The sequence below is a fragment of the Chlamydotis macqueenii genome, chromosome Z, assembly GCF_036417535.1.
Source record: "Chlamydotis macqueenii isolate bChlMac1 chromosome Z, bChlMac1.mat, whole genome shotgun sequence".
Classification (NCBI taxonomy): Eukaryota; Metazoa; Chordata; class Aves; order Otidiformes; family Otididae; genus Chlamydotis; species Chlamydotis macqueenii.
In genome coordinates this window covers 84,316,040-84,340,986 of record NC_141593.1, presented here as the reverse complement: position 1 = coordinate 84,340,986, position 24,947 = coordinate 84,316,040, and the positions used below count along the sequence as shown (strand labels likewise).

Here is a 24,947-nt window from a genome sequence, read left to right as displayed (position 1 = left end):
TAGCCGAGGAGACGATGTCCTCGGGTAGCGGGAAAAACCTTAAGTCGTGGGGGAAAGTCGTACAGGCCCTGCAGAAGGCCTTACAAGAGCAGGAAACCTGGAGGGCGGCAAGGGACTGTTTGTTAGTCACTCCGAAATTGGGAGTCGGGGCAGCTACGCAGACTCCGCACCCCCCAAACGGCGGTGATTCCACGGAGTCCAAAAACTTACAAGAGGGCGACATGCCCCCTCTACCCCTGAACCCCTCGCCCCCTCAGTCCCCAAACCCTGACCCGATTACGGAGGCACAGAAGCGCGCACTGTCCTTCTGGGGTGGGTTAACTGAGGAAGCCAGGGGCGCTGAAGCCCGGGCGAGACCACCACCTTATGCGCCTCATAATGGCGCCGAACCCCGGGGGGAGGGCGGGGCGAAGATGTCCCCGGTGGGAACAAAGAAGAAGCGCTCGAGCTAAGAAGCGCACACAAAGGTGAAGGGCAGGAGGACAAGAAGGAGAAGAGTGGTGGGGGCGACCGGGGAGGGGAGGGGAGTGTGAGTGAAGCGCCGACAGCCAATCAGAGCGGCCCGCCGAGCAGAAGGCGGGGCGAACCAAAACGGAGGGACAAGCCAAGGGGGAGGGAACGGCCCGCCCACCAAGGAAGTAGGCGGCGCCCAACAAAAGGCATCAGAACCCGGAAGTAACCAGTCAGTGGAGTTCCGACTCCGGAACAGCCGCGAGCTGGGGCGAGCGGCTCGTAACCGATTCAGACTCAGAGGAGGAGGACACGAGGGTAAATAAAATTAAAAGCAAAAATATCCCCAGCCAAAATAAAAAGGAATCGCGAGGGGAAGGAGTTCCTCTCACGGATTGGAGGGAAATAAAGATTGCCTGTGCGGATTGGGTCCCAACAGCCACGCTGGCATTCCCGGTCCGGGTGGCAGACGGGGGACAAAGGGTTTACTCGCCACACCGTGGTTAACCACCCTGGTATCTACCCTGGGAGGGCCAGTCACAATGATCGTGTTAGCATTGGTCTTCGGACCCTGTATACTAAACAGACTCGTGTCGTTTGTCAAGAGCCGATTAGAGACGGTTAACGTCATGTTAGTGGAACGCATGGAACACCGACAATTGCTTTAAGGTTCTGTTTGTTTAGAATTATCCCTAATCGTTCCCCATTTACCATCCGCCCAGCGTGCCTTACACTCGCTATCGCGAGATGATTACACAGTATTTTCACTCAGGTTTACTAACAGTATTAGGCTTGCCTTCGCTTTTACGCCTACTCACAAAGTGCCGTTAATCGATCTTTTTAAGGTAACAACTATTTTAAGATATATATATTCTTTACGATTGCTGTAAAACGTAGAACAAGAACAGAATATTTGAACTAACTTAACTATACGTTTAGTATGTTTTTATCCGAGATCACGGTGTACGTATTCTTGAACTGGATCCAAAGTGCGTCTTTGTAGTTGCGGTACGAATTTATTGTGTTCTGTCATTGTAGATTTCTTTGTTCCCTTGTAGTGGGACCCCGATGGCCCTGAATGGTATCCTTTACACCGCGATACCTCTTGTAAACCTGTGTTTGTTCCAGAGTGCAAGTAAGTGCTGCAATGAAAAGTTGTGAGCAGTGTTTAGCTGGAATTTCGAGTGTTCTAGGTGAGTAAAGAGAGGGTTGTGTATGTGTACGCTGGAAAGAGGAAGTCGGGCTGAGGGAAGAGAGGAAGTAGTCGCCCAGTCGGATTCTGGGGGAGTGGCAGCACCCCTCAAACTCTGGGGAAGGGGTGGTACAGCAACTGAGTTGCTGGACACGGAGTAAAGACAGGATCAGAGAATGAATCAGTAAATATGGGAGGAGGTCAGAGTGGAGGAACATTAAAGAAAAGCCCTTTAGGTTGTGTACTTGCTCACTGGAAAGATATCGTTGGGACTGGACGTACGGAAAGTAAGAAGACCTCTACCCAGCAGTGGCGGATCCATACGCCCTGCTGACTGTGATGACACCTGAACCACTTTGGCTTGCTGCTCCGGATTTGAAAGGACGCTTTTTTTCTTTTGCCTCCCTCTCCATGAGGCCAGTCAAAATCGTTTGCATTCGAATGGGAAAAGACTGTGATATTTTGATCAATTTAATTACGCATAGGGAGGGGGGAAATGTGGGTAGCTAGGGTCTGGCGACCGGAAGATATCGCGCTGTACGGAAAGATAGGGTCTCTCTCCTGATGACCAATAGCGGTCAGTTTGTGATGCAAGCAGACGGAAATAACGTTGTAAACCTAAGCTATATAAGGTCGTGTTACCCCTCAATAAACGCCATTTGCCGTCCACCACACTGGTGTCAGCGAGCTGATGGACCGAGCGGCCTGGGATTGGTCGCCGTGCCGTTCCTGAACCAGGTCGCCACGCCAACAAAGGCAACAGGAGGTAGTAGAGAAAATGTTAAGCCCGGGAAGAGGGAGGGGTGGGGGGAGGTTATCTTGTTCCCTGTCTCATTCTCCTGCTAGTTTTAGAAATAAATGAGTGTTTTTCCCCAAGTCGAGTCTGTTTTGCCCGTAACGGTAACTTTAAGGATTTCTCCCTGTCCTTATCTCAAACCTCGAGCTGTTTTTCCTTATATTATCTCTCCCTATTCTCTCGGAGGGTGGGGGGAATGAGAGAGAGACTGCGTAGTCTGGTCCCGATCGGGGCTGAACTACTACACAGCCAAAGAGGGATTATGGTTTTTCATAGGTTGCAGTACATGCTTACAATCATTGTTAGCATTTTCAACAGCCAGTTGTAATAGCAACATCCCTCTTGCATCATCATTGTCGAACTGCTGCTCGAAAGTAGCTTGCAGACGATCTATGAAATCTGCATATGGCTCATTAGCTCCTTGCAGCACCTTAACAAAAGATTGAGGTCCTTCGCCTTTTGATGCTGGGATTTTTCTCACTGCCCTAAGAGCAATATGTCTAATTTGAGCATACGCTTCTCTCGGGAACTGTGCCTGCAGGAGCGAGTTACTATAAGCATTTTCTCCTGCCAGTTGTTCATATCCTATTGGAATCTGTTGATTTAAATTTTGTAATACTTTGCACAGTACATCCTTCTTTAAAATCATGGACTGTGTAGGTGTTAACACCATTTTCATTAACAATTTCCAATCATGTGGATCCAGAGTATACGACTCTGCTTTTGCCTCAAGTAAGGGTGTAGTAAAAGAAGAATGTATCCCTCCCTTCTTTACTGTCCGTCGCAGCTCCTTTATAGCATCATAACTGAGAGGCTGCGAAACCAGCTGCTGATTAGCTTGATACATAACTGGACAGGCTAAAACAGTTTGCCAGTCACCATTCTGCATTGCCTCTTTTTTACGCTCTTCCCAGATACCACACATTTCAACATTCACAGCTGCATGACTAACATTCACATTTCACGGAGGAGGGAACAGATCAGGTTTCTTTTCAAAGTCTTTTGAACCCACATTAAATACATCTACCTCCAGAGAGGTTTCGTTATTAGCAAGCGCAGTATCAGGAAAAGAATTGATAGGTGAAACCCGAGGCAAATCTGGCACGCGAGACTGTGGTGACGACAGCGACGGTAAAAGCGTGGAAGCAGGGTGTACAAGTGCAGGTTGCAGGGGAACAGGAATACAGCACGGAGTTTTCTGCCCCGACCCGCGGCACGGAGTTCTCTGTGCTAATCCCTCCCCCCAACCAGTTTCTGGGGAGATGCCATTGTTACAGGGGGACACGCTTACAGGTTGAGGGTCTGGTAATGGAGATGCCGACGCCTCAGGCAAAGAAGAATTAGTAGACTCTGTTGAAACATTGTCGAGGGTTAGCATGATTTGTACCCAAGTGGCTAAGTTTTTGCAAGCTTGGCTGCAAAAAGCTGCTGCAGCGATTTTTTGAAGGCTTGTGCCCACTTTCTCCCAAGCCTCTATTTGAAAAGTCCCGTCTGCAGGAAATTGCGGATGATTTTCACGAATCCACTCTAATAAAGTCATTAACTGTGGGCTGGTAACAGTCCTGCCCTGCGTTTTCAGCATTTTTCCCATTACATCAATGCTTTGCATCTCATCTGAGGATATTTTCCCTCCCATGATTCCCAGTTGCTCACCTGTATGCAAGTGATGAGCGCGCTTTCTGATGTGTGGATCCTCAATCCCGGTTTCTGGATTCCGGCCTCTGGTTCAACTGGGCTATGCCACCAGTGCAGGCTTTGTTCAAGCCTCTTCAGAGTTTCCGTCCTTGTTCCTTTTGAAGTTTAAGTGCGTCCCTGTTTGGGCGCCATCTGTGGCATATTGGTGGGACAGAGTAACGGGCAAGACAGCAAGTGAGCCCAAAAGGCCAAAGTTTATTTTTACAGCAGTGTTTTATACTCTTTACCTGGATGCTCTTTGTCTACGATCTCTATTCCTATAGGGCAACTATTAGCACGATCTCTACCACCCCACTATTTGTCCAATTTGCTTCACGCTTTTGATTGACGTTGTAGCATTGTTCTTCATCACGTACTTCTTCACACCGTTGCTTCTCAGCATGTACTCTCGCTTTGCCCATTGTGCTCAGGTCCTGTTTGCTTTGATACATTCACCCCTATTCCCATCCGCATTACTCACTTTGCTGCATTTGCTTACATCGATACACTTGCTCATATTCCCATCCACTACAGTCTCCCACAAATGGATCACACCAAGTGGGACCCTCTGCAGTGTATTTGAACAAAAAGCCTTTACAGATTCAGCTTTCGAATACATGTGCATTACTATTCTATAGAATGATTGGTTCCAGTCTCCTCGCCCGGCCCGTCAATTCCTACGCGCACTCAGTCCTGTTACTCCCCCCATTTCTTTTAAATCAGTGGTAGGAATGAAGTAGAGGGTTGGTGAGTCAGTGGTCGCAGGGACTGATGCTGGCATGACCTTTTCCCTCATTTCTCCAGTAGCTGTGTCACCAAAATCGGGAATCAAACTCCTGAACAGCAATATAGCATTAAGAAGCAGCATTCTTTGTTGCAGCGCTGGATGCACGGGGGATCCTTCCACCCAGCATACATGCCGGTCTGAAAATCTGGACAGAATCTATTTAGTGATTTCATACATCATCATTAATAATTCCCTGAACACTAATACATAATCATCAGTTTTCCTGGAAACCATTGTAATATTCCCCACCCACTTGTGCATGCTCAGTCTTTTGAGTCAAGGGTCTTCTGGTGGTCTTGGGGGTTGTCAGAGTGGGCCCTCCTCAAATTCTCTGGCGGAACCCTTCCTTAAAATCTCCATCCGTGGTCTTGGGAAGGTCGCGTTTTCCTTGATTTTCTGGCTCCAAAGTGATGGCTCAGGGCCTATCTTCACAGCTGGGGTTTGAGGCCTGCCTTTGTTCTACCACTCTTCTTAATCACCCCAGACATGCTGGGCTAACTGCTAACAAACGAGATGTTGTAGCAGTTCTGAGACTCCGTGTTCCCTCTAAGGGCACATAGATTTCATACAAAATTTACCCTATGTGACTACAGTGAGCCAAAGGCTCACTGGGCTCTGTTTATTGTCGCGGAGCACCAATGAGGCCCTGCACGGCACAGCGGGTCCCTTCGCGCCAGCTGGCGCCAGGAGGGCACAGCGATGAGTCCCGCAGGGCCCTGTCCCAGCACCTGCCCCAGCACGGGGCTCGCCAGTGGCTTAAAGCCCAGGTTGTCCACGGGGATCCCAAAGGCTCTCAGCTTGGCCTCCAACGTGTGCAGCATGTCATTGTGTGCCTGCAAGAGAAGCGTCCCATGCTCAGCCTGATACCGAGCTCCAGCCCAGCACCTCCCTGCCTTGCCATGGACGCTCTGCACCTCCCTGCATGGAGAGGACCCCAAAATGCCTTCCTTTGCAGGGGAAACCGCAGCCTGGGCTGGCTCCTGCCCAGGCCATGAAGCAGCTCAGCCGGCCTGCTGGAAGTTCCCTTCCATCCACTTGGTGCAAGGCTTGGAGTAGAAATTCCCATTTCCACCCCACCAAGCCACAGCCAGCACCCACCAGGCCCCAGCCCTGACCTGCAGGGCTCAGGGAAGCTTCATCCCCTTCCCTCACCTTGCAGACTTGGGCTAGCTGCAGCTGCAGCTGCCTGATGGTGGTGTTCTTCGAACTGACCAAGTCCTGCAAAGGGAGATGGTGCATCAGGCAACAGCTACACGGCCCTGGGGACACGGCGGCTGTGAGCAGTGTGACAGAGTGCACAGAGGAGCTGCTGCGCAGCGGCCGAGCTGGCAGCAGGACTTAGCTTGCAGTACAGCCTGACAGGTGGCCACCGCTCTATGTCCTTCCAGCCAGAACTGCCAGGGACAGCCAGCCCCAGGCAGAGGTGAGGGACATGGATGAGTGACATGGCAGCTTCAGCCACGGAGGACGAGGGCTTGCATGGCTCAGGGTCAGCTTTCACCATAAGGCAGCCTCTGCCCTCCAAGGCCAGCCCTCACCGGGCCCCACACAGTACCTCCAGCTTGCTGGAGACCAAGAAGAGGGCATCCGGGTCGAGGTTGGAGGCTGCAAAGGCCTCACTGAGCTCCACATCCTTTTTCTCCACCATGCTGAGGAGCCCTTTCAGCTTGCGCTCTAGGAGCAAGTTCTTGAAGCCCGTCTTCTGCTGCACCTCTTCTGTGGCTTGGGTGAACTTCTGATAGAGCTCATCTCGCTCCGCCTGCACCTGCTCCCAAAGACAGCGTGCCTTCACACCCGGGCTGGCGGCAACCCCGGGCCAGCACCAGACAGGTCTGGTGGCTTGGCCCTGCCTGCTCCAGCCACGGCCTGGCCATTCCCCATGGCACCTGCAGCCCACAGGAAGGCAGGTGCTGGAGCACAGCTTCTCTCCCTCCCTCCCTTCATGGCTGGCACTCCCTCAGCACCCACACTTCTGCTCTCGCCTCCCCTCCAGGCCCGAGACACCTCTGACAGCAGAATGGCTGGATGGGCACTGGTTTACACTTCAGAGGGGGCCCCACAGCACACAAGGGTCTCTCCTCTCCTCGCAGCTGGCAGGAGTCCCTGGCTCACAGCTGGTTAAGAAGTGTCCTAATTAGGACACAATTTCTCCACCACAGCTTATTTTGGAATGCAATTAATATGTTGCTGCCTTCATGATGGATCGATAACAAGGCCTCAGACCAGTCTTCCTGTTCCTGAGGATTTCTGCTAATTACAAACAAGCTCTCTTCTTGCCTCCAGAGATTTATCTTCGCTGGGAGGGGGAGAGGCTGAGTCTGGGAGAACTCAGACAATGGGACTCATCCCGAGCCACTCCCGCATGGCAAACAAGGGAAGCAACCCCCAAATGCCAGCAGAAGGAGGGAGCGAGCTCCCACCGGGGGTGCTGACCCATGACAATCCCTCGCCACAGCTCTGCTCCAGAACTGCTGCTGCAGCCAGTGGCTCCCTGGCTGGGAGGGGACTACCTGAGCGTGCGCGCTTGCTTAGCCAAGTACAAGGCCAGGCCTGTCTGCTGAGCTGAGTGGAAGATGCCAAAGCTGTGAGAAGCTTCACTGGAAGTAGCAGTTATCTCAGGGCTCTGGATCAGATCTTCTGAAAGCCCTTGGCTAAGCACAAACTCTCTGCTCAGTCCCCATGACCAGCCCTCTGCGGAGGGGCCAGGGTTTTGGAGAGGGAAGTGGGATGCCCAGACCCATCTGCAGCTCTCACCTTGCTGAACCTCTGCTTCAGGACCTCGTGTTCCCACTGAAGAGCCTTCAGTTCCTTCTGGGTGAGTTTCAGATGGGCTCTGATGTTCTGCGAGTGGGAAGGGGCAGTTAAAAAGCACAGGTTTCTCTGGGAGGTGTGGGGGACACGTTCGGGCAAGGCAGGAGAGTGACCAGCAAAGAGAAATGGGTGAGAAAAAAGAAGCAGTACCCGCACCAACACCCTTTCCTCTCTGCTGTGGAGGCGACTCTACTTTCTCGCTACCGGAGTGCCATTTGAGATCGTACAAGCACCCAGCGAAGCCCAAAGGAACTCGGAGGACTTTGCTCAGGGATCTGGCCAAGCCGAGTGGCAGAGGTCACTGCTGAGCGGCTGCCTCCAGGACAGAGCCAGGGCCACTGGGGAGGGGACAGGGCTGGCACTCACCCTCAGGGCCTCCTTGTCCTTGTCATAGTTGGCCAACTTCTTCTGCAGCTCAGACAGCTGCTCGCGGGCCTGCTGCAGGGGCTCCTTCAGCTGCTTGTTCTGGAGCAGCACACGTGCCTTCTCCTTTTCCAAGCGATTCCCTTTCTTCTTCATCTCCTCCATCTGCTCCTGTTCTTGGAAACACAAGTGCCAACTCCTGGGGGCTGCCCAGGTCCTCAGGGCTTCCCCAACCCTCCGGACACCCTCCTGCTGCTGGCCCAGCAAGACCCTGTGCTCAAGAGCTTCACTCCTGGAATGGTAGCAGACCCTCGGGAGAGTAGCAGCACCCACACGGCCGCCTGGGAACCGGCCAGACCTGGGTGAAATCCTCACAGGAGCGGTCCATTGCTGGAATGGTGACACTGCAGGCCAGGCAGGCTGAGGCAGGGGGGCAGGCAGTACCTTGAGCAAGTCTATGAGCGCCATGTTTTTGTCACGCATATCATTGTAGTAGTCCTTGATGTCACGGAAGGCTTTCTCGTGGTTCCTCATCAGCTCATCAATCTGGGTGTTCTTCCCCTCCTCCACTTTGTGGACCTCGGTCGTTCTACACAAGTCAAGCTCGTCCCGCAGCACTTCCATCTTGTTGGTGTACTTGGCCTTGATCTCTGGGGGAGCACACAGAGAGCTGAGTGAGGACCTCCTGGAGATCGCACGTAACATGCCCCAGTGCCATTAATAGGTGAGGTGCCAGAGTGGCGTGTGCCACTGTGGCATCACTGGAGTTCAAGACACTTGTTAGCAGTGTCACCACAGCTGCCACCAGTGTGCGGAGCAGCTACACTGGGACCACGGAGAGCAGAGCAACAGGCGCCCTGCCTGCACCCTCTGGAAACTTGGGGAAAACTGTCCAGAACTCGGGGAAAACAAGCCAGAACTGGAGGGAAACCCATCCCCCTTTCTGCTCGAGGCTCTGCCACGGAGCCCGGCAGCACAGCAGAGCTCGGAGAAGCCTCCCCTGGCACACTGACAAAGGGAGGTCACGCAGGAGCTACGCGCACAGACTCACCTTTCACCTGTCTCTCAAAGTTGTTGTGCAGCTGGGTGATCTCCTCCTCTTGTTTCTGTTAGGGAGAAGCTACATGTCAGAGACACATAATCAAATCCTCAGGCAGCTGCATCCTGAAGGATTCCCTCCTGCTCCCTGGGAAAGGCCCCTGCTGTGGTGCCAGTCCCACGTTATCTCTGCACACGGCAGCTCATGGGTTCTCCAGCAGCTCTCACAGCTCTCCGTTGCAGGAGGGGGATTTCGCAGGAGCTGGGAGCCCCAGGAAGCCCTTCTCCGCAGCCCCACCACCTCCCTCTGCAGCAGATGCACACGGCTCATACATGGCTCCGGCCCGGCCAGGGACCTACCAGGTGCATGTTTTTCAGTGCCTCCTCACTGGCCAGCTCCTGCTCCTTCAGCTCCATTTTCATGGAACGCATGTCCTTCCTCAGCTCCATCTCCTGGGCCCAGTGATCCTTCTGGGCCCGCTTCATGGACAGGGTGCCCTCCCCCTTCAGCTCGGTGAGGTTTTCTTGGTGTTCGTGCAACAAGTGCTTCACCTTCTGCTTGTAAACCTAAAGACAAGCTACAGACTGGGTGAGGGGCTTCTGCAGGAGACATGTGGACCTGGGATTTTTATCTGTGACGCGTCTGGGTTGCATCTCACCCAGCTTCTCCTCCTCTAGCCCTTCCCTCACCTCCTCAGAGCTGCCCAAGGCTCAGACAGAGCTTGGGGCACTCACAACATCTCCCAGCCTCCTGCCCTCCCACCTTCAGCTCCACTTGTTGCTGCTCCTCCGCCTCCTTCATCTCCCACTCCTTCTTCCGCAACTCTGCTTTCTGCTCCTCCAGCTGCCGGCGGGTCATCTCCCAGAAGCTGTGAAACTTGTCACGTTCCAGCTGGAAATAGTTGCGCTCTTCCCGTTCCCGGTCCAGCTCCTCCCGCAGACGCGCAACATGCTTCTCCAGCTGCAAAGCCAAGGGGAAGAGCCAGGGAGGGGAAAAAAGAGGCCTCAGACAGACACCTCCACAAGACACCCGTGGCAAGCCATGTCACAAACCTGGCAGGCCACAGTGGCCATCAATGGGATGGAGGCGCGCAGGAGAGAAGGGGACGGGCCCTGACACAGGGACATCTGGGGACTGTGGGGGTTGCCCAGGGCCTGACAGAACCCATCAGCCCCTGGAAAAGGAGTAACACCATTCCCAGGTGCCTAAATACTACTGATTTGTAGAATCAAATCATAGAATCGTTTAGGTTGGAAAAGACCTTGAATATCACTGAGTCCAACCGTTATCTCAACACTGCCAAGGCCACCACCAATCCATGTCCCTAAGCAGCACATCTGCGTGCCTTTTAAATATCTCTGGGGGTGGTGACTCCACTGCTTCTCTGGGCAGCCTGTTCCAATGCTTGAGAACCCTTTGGGTGAAGGTGGTTTCCTCTCACCCTACCACTTCTTACTTGGGAGAAGAGACCCACAACCTCTCTGCTCCAACCTCCTTTCGGGTAGTTGTAGAGAGCACTAAGATCTCCCCTCAGCCTCCTTTTCTCCAGCACAGGACTCGGGCTCCAGACCCTTCACCAGCATCGTTGCTCTCCTTTGGGTGTGCTCCAGCACCTCAATGTTTTTCTTTCAGTGAGGGGCCCAAAAGTGAACACAGCACTGGAGGTGCGGCCTCACCAGTGCTGACTACAGGGGACGATCACTGCCCTAATTATCCTGGCTACTCTCTGAGACAATCCAGGATGCTGTAGGCCTTCTTGGCCACCTGGGCATGCTGCTTGCTCTGAGATGTGCAAGATCTTTCCCAAGGAGCAAGGTCCCCAGCCCAGGGCCATCTGCTCCTCTGTTGGTAGGACACTGGGCAAAACAAGGGGACTTGGAGCAACTGAGGGCGCCGCGAGCAAGAGCACAGCAGGCTGCCATCACAGAGCTCCCAGCTGAGCCATCAGCTGGCTGAGCAGGCTGCCGGAGTTATGGAGTCGGGGAGAAGACAGGGAGGGCACAGGGCTGGAGAGCAGAGTGGGCCGGACCAGCAGAAGGGAGGATGGGACGAGGGGGCTGCTCCTTCCAGGACCAGTGAGAATCCCTCACCAGCACAGCTGGCCATCAGGCAGGGAAATGATCCTCAGCTGCTTGTCTCTGTCACCCTCCGCCACCTGTCATTGCCGGAGCCAGGTGCTGAGCTGGGCTTCCTAAGCGGGACTGGTGTGGAAGATGAGGGCTCTCTCACCTGCTCCTTGCTCATCTCCTGCGGGGACAAAGCATCCACCACTGCTGGAGTTTTGCTTTCTTCCCCTTTTTTCCCGCCTTTCTTTTTGGGTGCCTAAGGAGAGAAAGCAAAACACACGAGGTGTGTGCATGGCTCAGGTGCTGGGAAGAAACTGTGCTGCTCAGAGCTCCCACAGCAGCCCAGGCCACCAAATGTCCCTGCTGTCATGGCTGGGACAGGGTGAGGAGGGGGACAGGGAGCCAGGGTCCGTGGAAGGGGCCTGGAAGCCCCTGACAGCCTCCAGCACAGCCACGGCTCATACCCAGCCACTGCTGGCCCAAAGCGAAGCCCAGAATGCCCGTACCCAAAAGAAGGGCTCGGGAGCAGCATCACAGGCCTGGGCATGGCGCTGAGGGGCTCCCTCCCCAGGGCTGGGCCCAGGACAAGCTCAGGCCCTGCTCTCACCATGGCTGCTGCCACTCACACTGTGGTCTCCAAGGCAATGGGAACGCGCATCTGGAGAGAGGTGTGAGGTGGTCGGACACGCCTGTTAGCAACGTGGGGCTGCACCTTGGCAACGGGGGTGGGGCCTAGTCCAGGCCCTGAACCAGGTCGCCACGCCAACAAAGGCAACAAGTGGTGCCGAAACCCGGGAAGTCGCCTGGACGGGTGAACGGCGGCCGGAGCGGCAGGACCAGCCCGGCGGGGAGGACGCTCCCGGACCAACAAGGAGGATGGAAGCCCTTGTGAAGGTCGTATCACAATTACATAAGCAGTGGGGTATTGATTGTAAGCCCAAAGATTTTACTGTCGCAGTTGCGAGGCTTTTACAAATTGGGGTCATTGACCAGCCGGTGGATATTCTCCACCCTGAAGTGTGGGATAAATGCACTAAAGCATTAGCCGAGGAGACGATGTCCTCGGGTAGCGGGAAAAACCTTAAGTCGTGGGGGAAAGTCGTACAGGCCCTGCAGAAGGCCTTACAAGAGCAGGAAACCTGGAGGGCGGCAAGGGACTGTTTGTTAGTCACTCCGAAATTGGGAGTCGGGGCAGCTACGCAGACTCCGCACCCCCCAAACGGCGGTGATTCCACGGAGTCCAAAAACTTACAAGAGGGCGACACGCCCCCTCTACCCCTGAACCCCTCGCCCCCTCAGTCCCCAAACCCTGACCCGATTACGGAGGCACAGAAGCGCGCACTGTCCTTCTGGGGTGGGTTAACTGAGGAAGCCAGGGGCGCTGAAGCCCGGGCGAGACCACCACCTTATGCGCCTCATAATGGCGCCGAACCCCGGGGGGAGGGCGGGGCGAAGATGTCCCCGGTGGGAACAAAGAAGAAGCGCTCGAGCTAAGAAGCGCACACAAAGGTGAAGGGCAGGAGGACAAGAAGGAGAAGAGTGGTGGGGGCGACCGGGGAGGGGAGGGGAGTGTGAGTGAAGCGCCGACAGCCAATCAGAGCGGCCCGCCGAGCAGAAGGCGGGGCGAACCAAAACGGAGGGACAAGCCAAGGGGGAGGGAACGGCCCGCCCACCAAGGAAGTAGGCGGCGCCCAACAAAAGGCATCAGAACCCGGAAGTAACCAGTCAGTGGAGTTCCGACTCCGGAACAGCCGCGAGCTGGGGCGAGCGGCTCGTAACCGATTCAGACTCAGAGGAGGAGGACACGAGGGTAAATAAAATTAAAAGCAAAAATATCCCCAGCCAAAATAAAAAGGAATCGCGAGGGGAAGGAGTTCCTCTCACGGATTGGAGGGAAATAAAGATTGCCTGTGCGGATTGGGTCCCAACAGCCACGCTGGCATTCCCGGTCCGGGTGGCAGACGGGGGACAAAGGGTTTACTCGCCACACCGTGGTTAACCACCCTGGTATCTACCCTGGGAGGGCCAGTCACAATGATCGTGTTAGCATTGGTCTTCGGACCCTGTATACTAAACAGACTCGTGTCGTTTGTCAAGAGCCGATTAGAGACGGTTAACGTCATGTTAGTGGAACGCATGGAACACCGACAATTGCTTTAAGGTTCTGTTTGTTTAGAATTATCCCTAATCGTTCCCCATTTACCATCCGCCCAGCGTGCCTTACACTCGCTATCGCGAGATGATTACACAGTATTTTCACTCAGGTTTACTAACAGTATTAGGCTTGCCTTCGCTTTTACGCCTACTCACAAAGTGCCGTTAATCGATCTTTTTAAGGTAACAACTATTTTAAGATATATATATTCTTTACGATTGCTGTAAAACGTAGAACAAGAACAGAATATTTGAACTAACTTAACTATACGTTTAGTATGTTTTTATCCGAGATCACGGTGTACGTATTCTTGAACTGGATCCAAAGTGCGTCTTTGTAGTTGCGGTACGAATTTATTGTGTTCTGTCATTGTAGATTTCTTTGTTCCCTTGTAGTGGGACCCCGATGGCCCTGAATGGTATCCTTTACACCGCGATACCTCTTGTAAACCTGTGTTTGTTCCAGAGTGCAAGTAAGTGCTGCAATGAAAAGTTGTGAGCAGTGTTTAGCTGGAATTTCGAGTGTTCTAGGTGAGTAAAGAGAGGGTTGTGTATGTGTACGCTGGAAAGAGGAAGTCGGGCTGAGGGAAGAGAGGAAGTAGTCGCCCAGTCGGATTCTGGGGGAGTGGCAGCACCCCTCAAACTCTGGGGAAGGGGTGGTACAGCAACTGAGTTGCTGGACACGGAGTAAAGACAGGATCAGAGAATGAATCAGTAAATATGGGAGGAGGTCAGAGTGGAGGAACATTAAAGAAAAGCCCTTTAGGTTGTGTACTTGCTCACTGGAAAGATATCGTTGGGACTGGACGTACGGAAAGTAAGAAGACCTCTACCCAGCAGTGGCGGATCCATACGCCCTGCTGACTGTGATGACACCTGAACCACTTTGGCTTGCTGCTCCGGATTTGAAAGGACGCTTTTTTTCTTTTGCCTCCCTCTCCATGAGGCCAGTCAAAATCGTTTGCATTCGAATGGGAAAAGACTGTGATATTTTGATCAATTTAATTACGCATAGGGAGGGGGGAAATGTGGGTAGCTAGGGTCTGGCGACCGGAAGATATCGCGCTGTACGGAAAGATAGGGTCTCTCTCCTGATGACCAATAGCGGTCAGTTTGTGATGCAAGCAGACGGAAATAACGTTGTAAACCTAAGCTATATAAGGTCGTGTTACCCCTCAATAAACGCCATTTGCCGTCCACCACACTGGTGTCAGCGAGCTGATGGACCGAGCGGCCTGGGATTGGTCGCCGTGCCGTTCCTGAACCAGGTCGCCACGCCAACAAAGGCAACAGGAGGTAGTAGAGAAAATGTTAAGCCCGGGAAGAGGGAGGGGTGGGGGGAGGTTATCTTGTTCCCTGTCTCATTCTCCTGCTAGTTTTAGAAATAAATGAGTGTTTTTCCCCAAGTCGAGTCTGTTTTGCCCGTAACGGTAACTTTAAGGATTTCTCCCTGTCCTTATCTCAAACCTCGAGCTGTTTTTCCTTATATTATCTCTCCCTATTCTCTCGGAGGGTGGGGGGAATGAGAGAGAGACTGCGTAGTCTGGTCCCGATCGGGGCTGAACTACTACACAGCCAAAGAGGGATTATGGTTTTTCATAGGTTGCAGTACATGCTTACAATCATTGTTAGCATTTTCAACAGCCAGTTGTAATAGCAACATCCCTCTTGCATCATCATTGTCGAACTGCTGCTCGAAAGTAGCTTGCAGACGATCTATGAAATCTGCATATGGCTCATTAGCTCCTTGCAGCACCTTAACAAAAGATTGAGGTCCTTCGCCTTTTGATGCTGGGATTTTTCTCACTGCCCTAAGAGCAATATGTCTAATTTGAGCATACGCTTCTCTCGGGAACTGTGCCTGCAGGAGCGAGTTACTATAAGCATTTTCTCCTGCCAGTTGTTCATATCCTATTGGAATCTGTTGATTTAAATTTTGTAATACTTTGCACAGTACATCCTTCTTTAAAATCATGGACTGTGTAGGTGTTAACACCATTTTCATTAACAATTTCCAATCATGTGGATCCAGAGTATACGACTCTGCTTTTGCCTCAAGTAAGGGTGTAGTAAAAGAAGAATGTATCCCTCCCTTCTTTACTGTCCGTCGCAGCTCCTTTATAGCATCATAACTGAGAGGCTGCGAAACCAGCTGCTGATTAGCTTGATACATAACTGGACAGGCTAAAACAGTTTGCCAGTCACCATTCTGCATTGCCTCTTTTTTACGCTCTTCCCAGATACCACACATTTCAACATTCACAGCTGCATGACTAACATTCACATTTCACGGAGGAGGGAACAGATCAGGTTTCTTTTCAAAGTCTTTTGAACCCACATTAAATACATCTACCTCCAGAGAGGTTTCGTTATTAGCAAGCGCAGTATCAGGAAAAGAATTGATAGGTGAAACCCGAGGCAAATCTGGCACGCGAGACTGTGGTGACGACAGCGACGGTAAAAGCGTGGAAGCAGGGTGTACAAGTGCAGGTTGCAGGGGAACAGGAATACAGCACGGAGTTTTCTGCCCCGACCCGCGGCACGGAGTTCTCTGTGCTAATCCCTCCCCCCAACCAGTTTCTGGGGAGATGCCATTGTTACAGGGGGACACGCTTACAGGTTGAGGGTCTGGTAATGGAGATGCCGACGCCTCAGGCAAAGAAGAATTAGTAGACTCTGTTGAAACATTGTCGAGGGTTAGCATGATTTGTACCCAAGTGGCTAAGTTTTTGCAAGCTTGGCTGCAAAAAGCTGCTGCAGCGATTTTTTGAAGGCTTGTGCCCACTTTCTCCCAAGCCTCTATTTGAAAAGTCCCGTCTGCAGGAAATTGCGGATGATTTTCACGAATCCACTCTAATAAAGTCATTAACTGTGGGCTGGTAACAGTCCTGCCCTGCGTTTTCAGCATTTTTCCCATTACATCAATGCTTTGCATCTCATCTGAGGATATTTTCCCTCCCATGATTCCCAGTTGCTCACCTGTATGCAAGTGATGAGCGCGCTTTCTGATGTGTGGATCCTCAATCCCGGTTTCTGGATTCCGGCCTCTGGTTCAACTGGGCTATGCCACCAGTGCAGGCTTTGTTCAAGCCTCTTCAGAGTTTCCGTCCTTGTTCCTTTTGAAGTTTAAGTGCGTCCCTGTTTGGGCGCCATCTGTGGCATATTGGTGGGACAGAGTAACGGGCAAGACAGCAAGTGAGCCCAAAAGGCCAAAGTTTATTTTTACAGCAGTGTTTTATACTCTTTACCTGGATGCTCTTTGTCTACGATCTCTATTCCTATAGGGCAACTATTAGCACGATCTCTACCACCCCACTATTTGTCCAATTTGCTTCACGCTTTTGATTGACGTTGTAGCATTGTTCTTCATCACGTACTTCTTCACACCGTTGCTTCTCAGCATGTACTCTCGCTTTGCCCATTGTGCTCAGGTCCTGTTTGCTTTGATACATTCACCCCTATTCCCATCCGCATTACTCACTTTGCTGCATTTGCTTACATCGATACACTTGCTCATATTCCCATCCACTACAGTCTCCCACAAATGGATCACACCAAGTGGGACCCTCTGCAGTGTATTTGAACAAAAAGCCTTTACAGATTCAGCTTTCGAATACATGTGCATTACTATTCTATAGAATGATTGGTTCCAGTCTCCTCGCCCGGCCCGTCAATTCCTACGCGCACTCAGTCCTGTTACTCCCCCCATTTCTTTTAAATCAGTGGTAGGAATGAAGTAGAGGGTTGGTGAGTCAGTGGTCGCAGGGACTGATGCTGGCATGACCTTTTCCCTCATTTCTCCAGTAGCTGTGTCACCAAAATCGGGAATCAAACTCCTGAACAGCAATATAGCATTAAGAAGCAGCATTCTTTGTTGCAGCGCTGGATGCACGGGGGATCCTTCCACCCAGCATACATGCCGGTCTGAAAATCTGGACAGAATCTATTTAGTGATTTCATACATCATCATTAATAATTCCCTGAACACTAATACATAATCATCAGTTTTCCTGGAAACCATTGTAATATTCCCCACCCACTTGTGCATGCTCAGTCTTTTGAGTCAAGGGTCTTCTGGTGGTCTTGGGGGTTGTCAGAGTGGGCCCTCCTCAAATTCTCTGGCGGAACCCTTCCTTAAAATCTCCATCCGTGGTCTTGGGAAGGTCGCGTTTTCCTTGATTTTCTGGCTCCAAAGTGATGGCTCAGGGCCTATCTTCACAGCTGGGGTTTGAGGCCTGCCTTTGTTCTACCACTCTTCTTAATCACCCCAGACATGCTGGGCTAACTGCTAACAAACGAGATGTTGTAGCAGTTCTGAGACTCCGTGTTCCCTCTAAGGGCACATAGATTTCATACAAAATTTACCCTATGTGACTACAGTGAGCCAAAGGCTCACTGGGCTCTGTTTATTGTCGCGGAGCACCAATGAGGCCCTGCACGGCACAGCGGGTCCCTTCGCGCCAGCTGGCGCCAGGAGGGCACAGCGATGAGTCCCGCAGGGCCCTGTCCCAGCACCTGCCCCAGCACGGGGCTCGCCAGTGGCTTAAAGCCCAGGTTGTCCACGGGGATCCCAAAGGCTCTCAGCTTGGCCTCCAACGTGTGCAGCATGTCATTGTGTGCCTGCAAGAGAAGCGTCCCATGCTCAGCCTGATACCGAGCTCCAGCCCAGCACCTCCCTGCCTTGCCATGGACGCTCTGCACCTCCCTGCATGGAGAGGACCCCAAAATGCCTTCCTTTGCAGGGGAAACCGCAGCCTGGGCTGGCTCCTGCCCAGGCCATGAAGCAGCTCAGCCGGCCTGCTGGAAGTTCCCTTCCATCCACTTGGTGCAAGGCTTGGAGTAGAAATTCCCATTTCCACCCCACCAAGCCACAGCCAGCACCCACCAGGCCCCAGCCCTGACCTGCAGGGCTCAGGGAAGCTTCATCCCCTTCCCTCACCTTGCAGACTTGGGCTAGCTGCAGCTGCAGCTGCCTGATGGTGGTGTTCTTCGAACTGACCAAGTCCTGCAAAGGGAGATGGTGCATCAGGCAACAGCTACACGGCCCTGGGGACACGGCGGCTGTGAGCAGTGTGACAGAGTGCACAGAGGAGCTGCTGCGCAGCGGCCGAGCTGGCAGCAGGACTTAGCTTGCAGTACAGCCTGACAGGTGGCCACCGCTCTATGTCCTTCCAGCCAGAACTGCCAGGGACAGCCAGCCCCAGGCAGAGGTGAGGGACATGGATGAGTGACATGGCAGCTTCAGCCACGGAGGACGAGGGCTTGCATGGCTCAGGGTCAGCTTTCACCATAAGGCAGCCTCTGCCCTCCAAGGCCAGCCCTCACCGGGCCCCACACAGTACCTCCAGCTTGCTGGAGACCAAGAAGAGGGCATCCGGGTCGAGGTTGGAGGCTGCAAAGGCCTCACTGAGCTCCACATCCTTTTTCTCCACCATGCTGAGGAGCCCTTTCAGCTTGCGCTCTAGGAGCAAGTTCTTGAAGCCCGTCTTCTGCTGCACCTCTTCTGTGGCTTGGGTGAACTTCTGATAGAGCTCATCTCGCTCCGCCTGCACCTGCTCCCAAAGACAGCGTGCCTTCACACCCGGGCTGGCGGCAACCCCGGGCCAGCACCAGACAGGTCTGGTGGCTTGGCCCTGCCTGCTCCAGCCACGGCCTGGCCATTCCCCATGGCACCTGCAGCCCACAGGAAGGCAGGTGCTGGAGCACAGCTTCTCTCCCTCCCTCCCTTCATGGCTGGCACTCCCTCAGCACCCACACTTCTGCTCTCGCCTCCCCTCCAGGCCCGAGACACCTCTGACAGCAGAATGGCTGGATGGGCACTGGTTTACACTTCAGAGGGGGCCCCACAGCACACAAGGGTCTCTCCTCTCCTCGCAGCTGGCAGGAGTCCCTGGCTCACAGCTGGTTAAGAAGTGTCCTAATTAGGACACAATTTCTCCACCACAGCTTATTTTGGAATGCAATTAATATGTTGCTGCCTTCATGATGGATCGATAACAAGGCCTCAGACCAGTCTTCCTGTTCCTGAGGATTTCTGCTAATTACAAACAAGCTCTCTTCTTGCCTCCAGAGATTTATCTTCGCTGGGAGGGGGAGAGGCTGAGTCTGGGAGAACTCAGACAATGGGACTCATCCCGAGCCACTCCCGCATGGCAAACAAGGGAAGCAACCCCCAAATGCCAGCAGAAGGAGGGAGCGAGCTCCCACCGGGGGTGCTGACCCATGACAATCCCTCGCCACAGCTCTGCTCCAGAACTGCTGCTGCAGCCAGTGGCTCCCTGGCTGGGAGGGGACTACCTGAGCGTGCGCGCTTGCTTAGCCAAGTACAAGGCCAGGCCTGTCTGCTGAGCTGAGTGGAAGATGCCAAAGCTGTGAGAAGCTTCACTGGAAGTAGCAGTTATCTCAGGGCTCTGGATCAGATCTTCTGAAAGCCCTTGGCTAAGCACAAACTCTCTGCTCAGTCCCCATGACCAGCCCTCTGCGGAGGGGCCAGGGTTTTGGAGAGGGAAGTGGGATGCCCAGACCCATCTGCAGCTCTCACCTTGCTGAACCTCTGCTCCAGGACCTCGTGTTCCCACTGAAGAGCCTTCAGTTCCTTCTGGGTGAGTTTCAGATGGGCTCTGATGTTCTGCGAGTGGGAAGGGGCAGTTAAAAAGCACAGGTTTCTCTGGGAGGTGTCGGGGACACGTTCGGGCAAGGCAGGAGAGTGACCAGCAAAGAGAAATGGGTGAGAAAAAAGAAGCAGTACCCGCACCAACACCCTTTCCTCTCTGCTGTGGAGGCGACTCTACTTTCTCGCTACCGGAGTGCCATTTGAGATCGTACAAGCACCCAGCGAAGCCCAAAGGAACTCGGAGGACTTTGCTCAGGGATCTGGCCAAGCCGAGTGGCAGAGGTCACTGCTGAGCGGCTGCCTCCAGGACAGAGCCAGGGCCACTGGGGAGGGGACAGGGCTGGCACTCACCCTCAGGGCCTCCTTGTCCTTGTCATAGTTGGCCAACTTCTTCTGCAGCTCAGACAGCTGCTCGCGGGCCTGCTGCAGGGGCTCCTTCAGCTGCTTGTTCTGGAGCAGCACACGTGCCTTCTCCTTTTCCAAGCGATTCCCTTTCTTCTTCATCTCCTCCATCTGCTCCTGTTCTTGGAAACACAAGTGCCAACTCCTGGGGGCTGCCCAGGTCCTCAGGGCTTCCCCAACCCTCCGGACACCCTCCTGCTGCTGGCCCAGCAAGACCCTGTGCTCAAGAGCTTCACTCCTGGAATGGTAGCAGACCCTCGGGAGAGTAGCAGCACCCACACGGCCGCCTGGGAACCGGCCAGACCTGGGTGAAATCCTCACAGGAGCGGTCCATTGCTGGAATGGTGACACTGCAGGCCAGGCAGGCTGAGGCAGGGGGGCAGGCAGTACCTTGAGCAAGTCTATGAGCGCCATGTTTTTGTCACGCATATCATTGTAGTAGTCCTTGATGTCACGGAAGGCTTTCTCGTGGTTCCTCATCAGCTCATCAATCTGGGTGTTCTTCCCCTCCTCCACTTTGTGGACCTCGGTCGTTCTACACAAGTCAAGCTCGTCCCGCAGCACTTCCATCTTGTTGGTGTACTTGGCCTTGATCTCTGGGGGAGCACACAGAGAGCTGAGTGAGGACCTCCTGGAGATCGCACGTAACATGCCCCAGTGCCATTAATAGGTGAGGTGCCAGAGTGGCGTGTGCCACTGTGGCATCACTGGAGTTCAAGACACTTGTTAGCAGTGTCACCACAGCTGCCACCAGTGTGCAGAGCAGCTACACTGGGACCACGGAGAGCAGAGCAACAGGCGCCCTGCCTGCACCCTCTGGAAACTTGGGGAAAACTGTCCAGAACTCGGGGAAAACAAGCCAGAACTGGAGGGAAACCCATCCCCCTTTCTGCTCGAGGCTCTGCCACGGAGCCCGGCAGCACAGCAGAGCTCGGAGAAGCCTCCCCTGGCACACTGACAAAGGGAGGTCACGCAGGAGCTACGCGCACGGACTCACCTTTCACCTGTCTCTCAAAGTTGTTGTGCAGCTGGGTGATCTCCTCCTCTTGTTTCTGTTAGGGAGAAGCTACATGTCAGAGACACATAATCAAATCCTCAGGCAGCTGCATCCTGAAGGATTCCCTCCTGCTCCCTGGGAAAGGCCCCTGCTGTGGTGCCAGTCCCACGTTATCTCTGCACACGGCAGCTCATGGGTTCTCCAGCAGCTCTCACAGCTCTCCGTTGCAGGAGGGGGATTTCGCAGGAGCTGGGAGCCCCAGGAAGCCCTTCTCCGCAGCCCCACCACCTCCCTCTGCAGCAGATGCACACGGCTCATACATGGCTCCGGCCCGGCCAGGGACCTACCAGGTGCATGTTTTTCAGTGCCTCCTCACTGGCCAGCTCCTGCTCCTTCAGCTCCATTTTCATGGAACGCATGTCCTTCCTCAGCTCCATCTCCTGGGCCCAGTGATCCTTCTGGGCCCGCTTCACGGACAGGGTGCCCTCCCCCTTCAGCTCGGTGAGGTTTTCTTGGTGTTCGTGCAACAAGTGCTTCACCTTCTGCTTGTAAACCTAAAGACAAGCTACAGACTGGGTGAGGGGCTTCTGCAGGAGACATGTGGACCTGGGATTTTTATCTGTGACGCGTCTGGGTTGCATCTCACCCAGCTTCTCCTCCTCTAGCCCTTCCCTCACCTCCTCAGAGCTGCCCAAGGCTCAGACAGAGCTTGGGGCACTCACAACATCTCCCAGCCTCCTGCCCTCCCACCTTCAGCTCCACTTGTTGCTGCTCCTCCGCCTCCTTCATCTCCCACTCCTTCTTCCGCAACTCTGCTTTCTGCTCCTCCAGCTGCCGGCGGGTCATCTCCCAGAAGCTGTGAAACTTGTCACGTTCCAGCTGGAAATAGTTGCGCTCTTCCCGTTCCCGGTCCAGCTCCTCCCGCAGACGCGCAACATGCTTCTCCAGCTGCAAAGCCAAGGGGAAGAGCCAGGGAGGGGAAAAAAGAGGCCTCAGACAGACACCTCCACAAGACACCCGTGGCAAGCCATGTCACAAACCTGGCAGGCCACAGTGGCCATCAATGGGATGGAGGCGCGCAGGAGAGAAGGGGACGGGCCCTGACACAGGGACATCTGGGGACTGTGGGGGTTGCCCAGGGCCTGACAGAACCCATCAGCCCCTGGAAAAGGAGTAACACCATTCCCAGGTGCCTAAATACTACTGATTTGTAGAATCAAATCATAGAATCGTTTAGGTTGGAAAAGACCTTGAATATCACTGAGTCCAACCGTTATCTCAACACTGCCAAGGCCACCACCAATCCATGTCCCTAAGCAGCACATCTGCGTGCCTTTTAAATATCTCTGGGGGTGGTGACTCCACTGCTTCTCTGGGCAGCCTGTTCCAATGCTTGAGAACCCTTTGGGTGAAGGTGGTTTCCTCTCACCCTACCACTTCTTACTTGGGAGAAGAGACCCACAACCTCTCTGCTCCAACCTCCTTTCGGGTAGTTGTAGAGAGCACTAAGATCTCCCCTCAGCCTCCTTTTCTCCAGCACAGGACTCGGGCTCCAGACCCTTCACCAGCATCGTTGCTCTCCTTTGGGTGTGCTCCAGCACCTCAATGTTTTTCTTTCAGTGAGGGGCCCAAAAGTGAACACAGCACTGGAGGTGCGGCCTCACCAGTGCTGACTACAGGGGACGATCACTGCCCTAATTATCCTGGCTACTCTCTGAGACAATCCAGGATGCTGTAGGCCTTCTTGGCCACCTGGGCATGCTGCTTGCTCTGAGATGTGCAAGATCTTTCTCAAGGAGCAAGGTCCCCAGCCCAGGGCCATCTGCTCCTCTGTTGGTAGGACACTGGGCAAAACAAGGGGACTTGGAGCAACTGAGGGCGCCGCGAGCAAGAGCACAGCAGGCTGCCATCACAGAGCTCCCAGCTGAGCCATCAGCTGGCTGAGCAGGCTGCCGGAGTTATGGAGTCGGGGAGAAGACAGGGAGGGCACAGGGCTGGAGAGCAGAGTGGGCCGGACCAGCAGAAGGGAGGATGGGACGAGGGGGCTGCTCCTTCCAGGACCAGTGAGAATCCCTCACCAGCACAGCTGGCCATCAGGCAGGGAAATGATCCTCAGCTGCTTGTCTCTGTCACCCTCCGCCACCTGTCATTGCCGGAGCCAGGTGCTGAGCTGGGCTTCCTAAGCGGGACTGGTGTGGAAGATGAGGGCTCTCTCACCTGCTCCTTGCTCATCTCCTGCGGGGACAAAGCATCCACCACTGCTGGAGTTTTGCTTTCTTCCCCTTTTTTCCCGCCTTTCTTTTTGGGTGCCTAAGGAGAGAAAGCAAAACACACGAGGTGTGTGCATGGCTCAGGTGCTGGGAAGAAACTGTGCTGCTCAGAGCTCCCACAGCAGCCCAGGCCACCAGGACATTTCCCTGCTCTCATGGCTGGGACAGGGTGAGGAGGGGGACAGGGAGCCAGGGTCCGTGGAAGGGGCCTGGAAGCCCCTGACAGCCTCCAGCACAGCCACGGCTCATACCCAGCCACTGCTGGCCCAAAGCGAAGCCCAGAATGCCCGTACCCAAAAGAAGGGCTCGGGAGCAGCATCACAGGCCTGGGCATGGCGCTGAGGGGCTCCCTCCCCAGGGCTGGGCCCAGGACAAGCTCAGGCCCTGCTCTCACCATGGCTGCTGCCACTCACACTGTGGTCTCCAAGGCAATGGGAACGCGCATCTGGAGAGAGGTGTGAGGTGGTCGGACACGCCTGTTAGCAACGTGGGGCTGCACCTTGGCAACGGGGGTGGGGCCTAGTCCAGGCCCTGAACCAGGTCGCCACGCCAACAAAGGCAACAAGTGGTGCCGAAACCCGGGAAGTCGCCTGGACGGGTGAACGGCGGCCGGAGCGGCAGGACCAGCCCGGCGGGGAGGACGCTCCCGGACCAACAAGGAGGATGGAAGCCCTTGTGAAGGTCGTATCACAATTACATAAGCAGTGGGGTATTGATTGTAAGCCCAAAGATTTTACTGTCGCAGTTGCGAGGCTTTTACAAATTGGGGTCATTGACCAGCCGGTGGATATTCTCCACCCTGAAGTGTGGGATAAATGCACTAAAGCATTAGCCGAGGAGACGATGTCCTCGGGTAGCGGGAAAAACCTTAAGTCGTGGGGGAAAGTCGTACAGGCCCTGCAGAAGGCCTTACAAGAGCAGGAAACCTGGAGGGCGGCAAGGGACTGTTTGTTAGTCACTCCGAAATTGGGAGTCGGGGCAGCTACGCAGACTCCGCACCCCCCAAACGGCGGGGATTCCACGGAGTCCAAAAACTTACAAGAGGGCGACACGCCCCCTCTACCCCTGAACCCCTCGCCCCCTCAGTCCCCAAACCCTGACCCGATTACGGAGGCACAGAAGCGCGCACTGTCCTTCTGGGGTGGGTTAACTGAGGAAGCCAGGGGCGCTGAAGCCCGGGCGAGACCACCACCTTATGCGCCTCATAATGGCGCCGAACCCCGGGGGGAGGGCGGAGCGAAGATGTCCCCGGTGGGAACAAAGAAGAAGCGCTCGAGCTAAGAAGCGCACACAAAGGTGAAGGGCAGGAGGACAAGAAGGAGAAGAGTGGTGG

At 54.1% G+C, this 24,947-nt stretch overlaps 2 protein-coding genes across 2 annotated transcripts; both read right to left on the bottom strand.

Moving 5' to 3' along the window:
* Window positions 1-5,393: 5,393 nt before the first annotated feature.
* On the bottom strand, window positions 5,394-11,428 carry LOC147596494 (dynein regulatory complex subunit 4-like). The gene is made up of 11 exons (XM_086771449.1): window positions 11,342-11,428; window positions 9,875-10,072; window positions 9,472-9,678; window positions 9,125-9,179; window positions 8,518-8,723; window positions 8,077-8,244; window positions 7,654-7,740; window positions 6,455-6,664; window positions 6,052-6,117; window positions 5,557-5,732; window positions 5,394-5,445 (listed from the first exon to the last, which is right to left on the bottom strand). The coding sequence occupies exons 1-11, from the start codon at window positions 11,354-11,356 to the stop codon at window positions 5,394-5,396; spliced, it is 1,440 nt and encodes a 479-aa protein (XP_086627575.1). The 5' UTR covers window positions 11,357-11,428.
* A 6,185-nt stretch (window positions 11,429-17,613) lies between these two features.
* On the bottom strand, window positions 17,614-23,648 carry LOC147596493 (dynein regulatory complex subunit 4-like). Its single transcript, XM_086771448.1, has 11 exons — window positions 23,562-23,648; window positions 22,095-22,292; window positions 21,692-21,898; window positions 21,345-21,399; window positions 20,738-20,943; window positions 20,297-20,464; window positions 19,874-19,960; window positions 18,675-18,884; window positions 18,272-18,337; window positions 17,777-17,952; window positions 17,614-17,665 (listed from the first exon to the last, which is right to left on the bottom strand). Exons 1-11 carry the CDS (start codon window positions 23,574-23,576, stop codon window positions 17,614-17,616), a joined length of 1,440 nt encoding a protein of 479 aa, XP_086627574.1. The 5' UTR covers window positions 23,577-23,648.
* Between the last annotated feature and the right edge of the window lie 1,299 nt (window positions 23,649-24,947).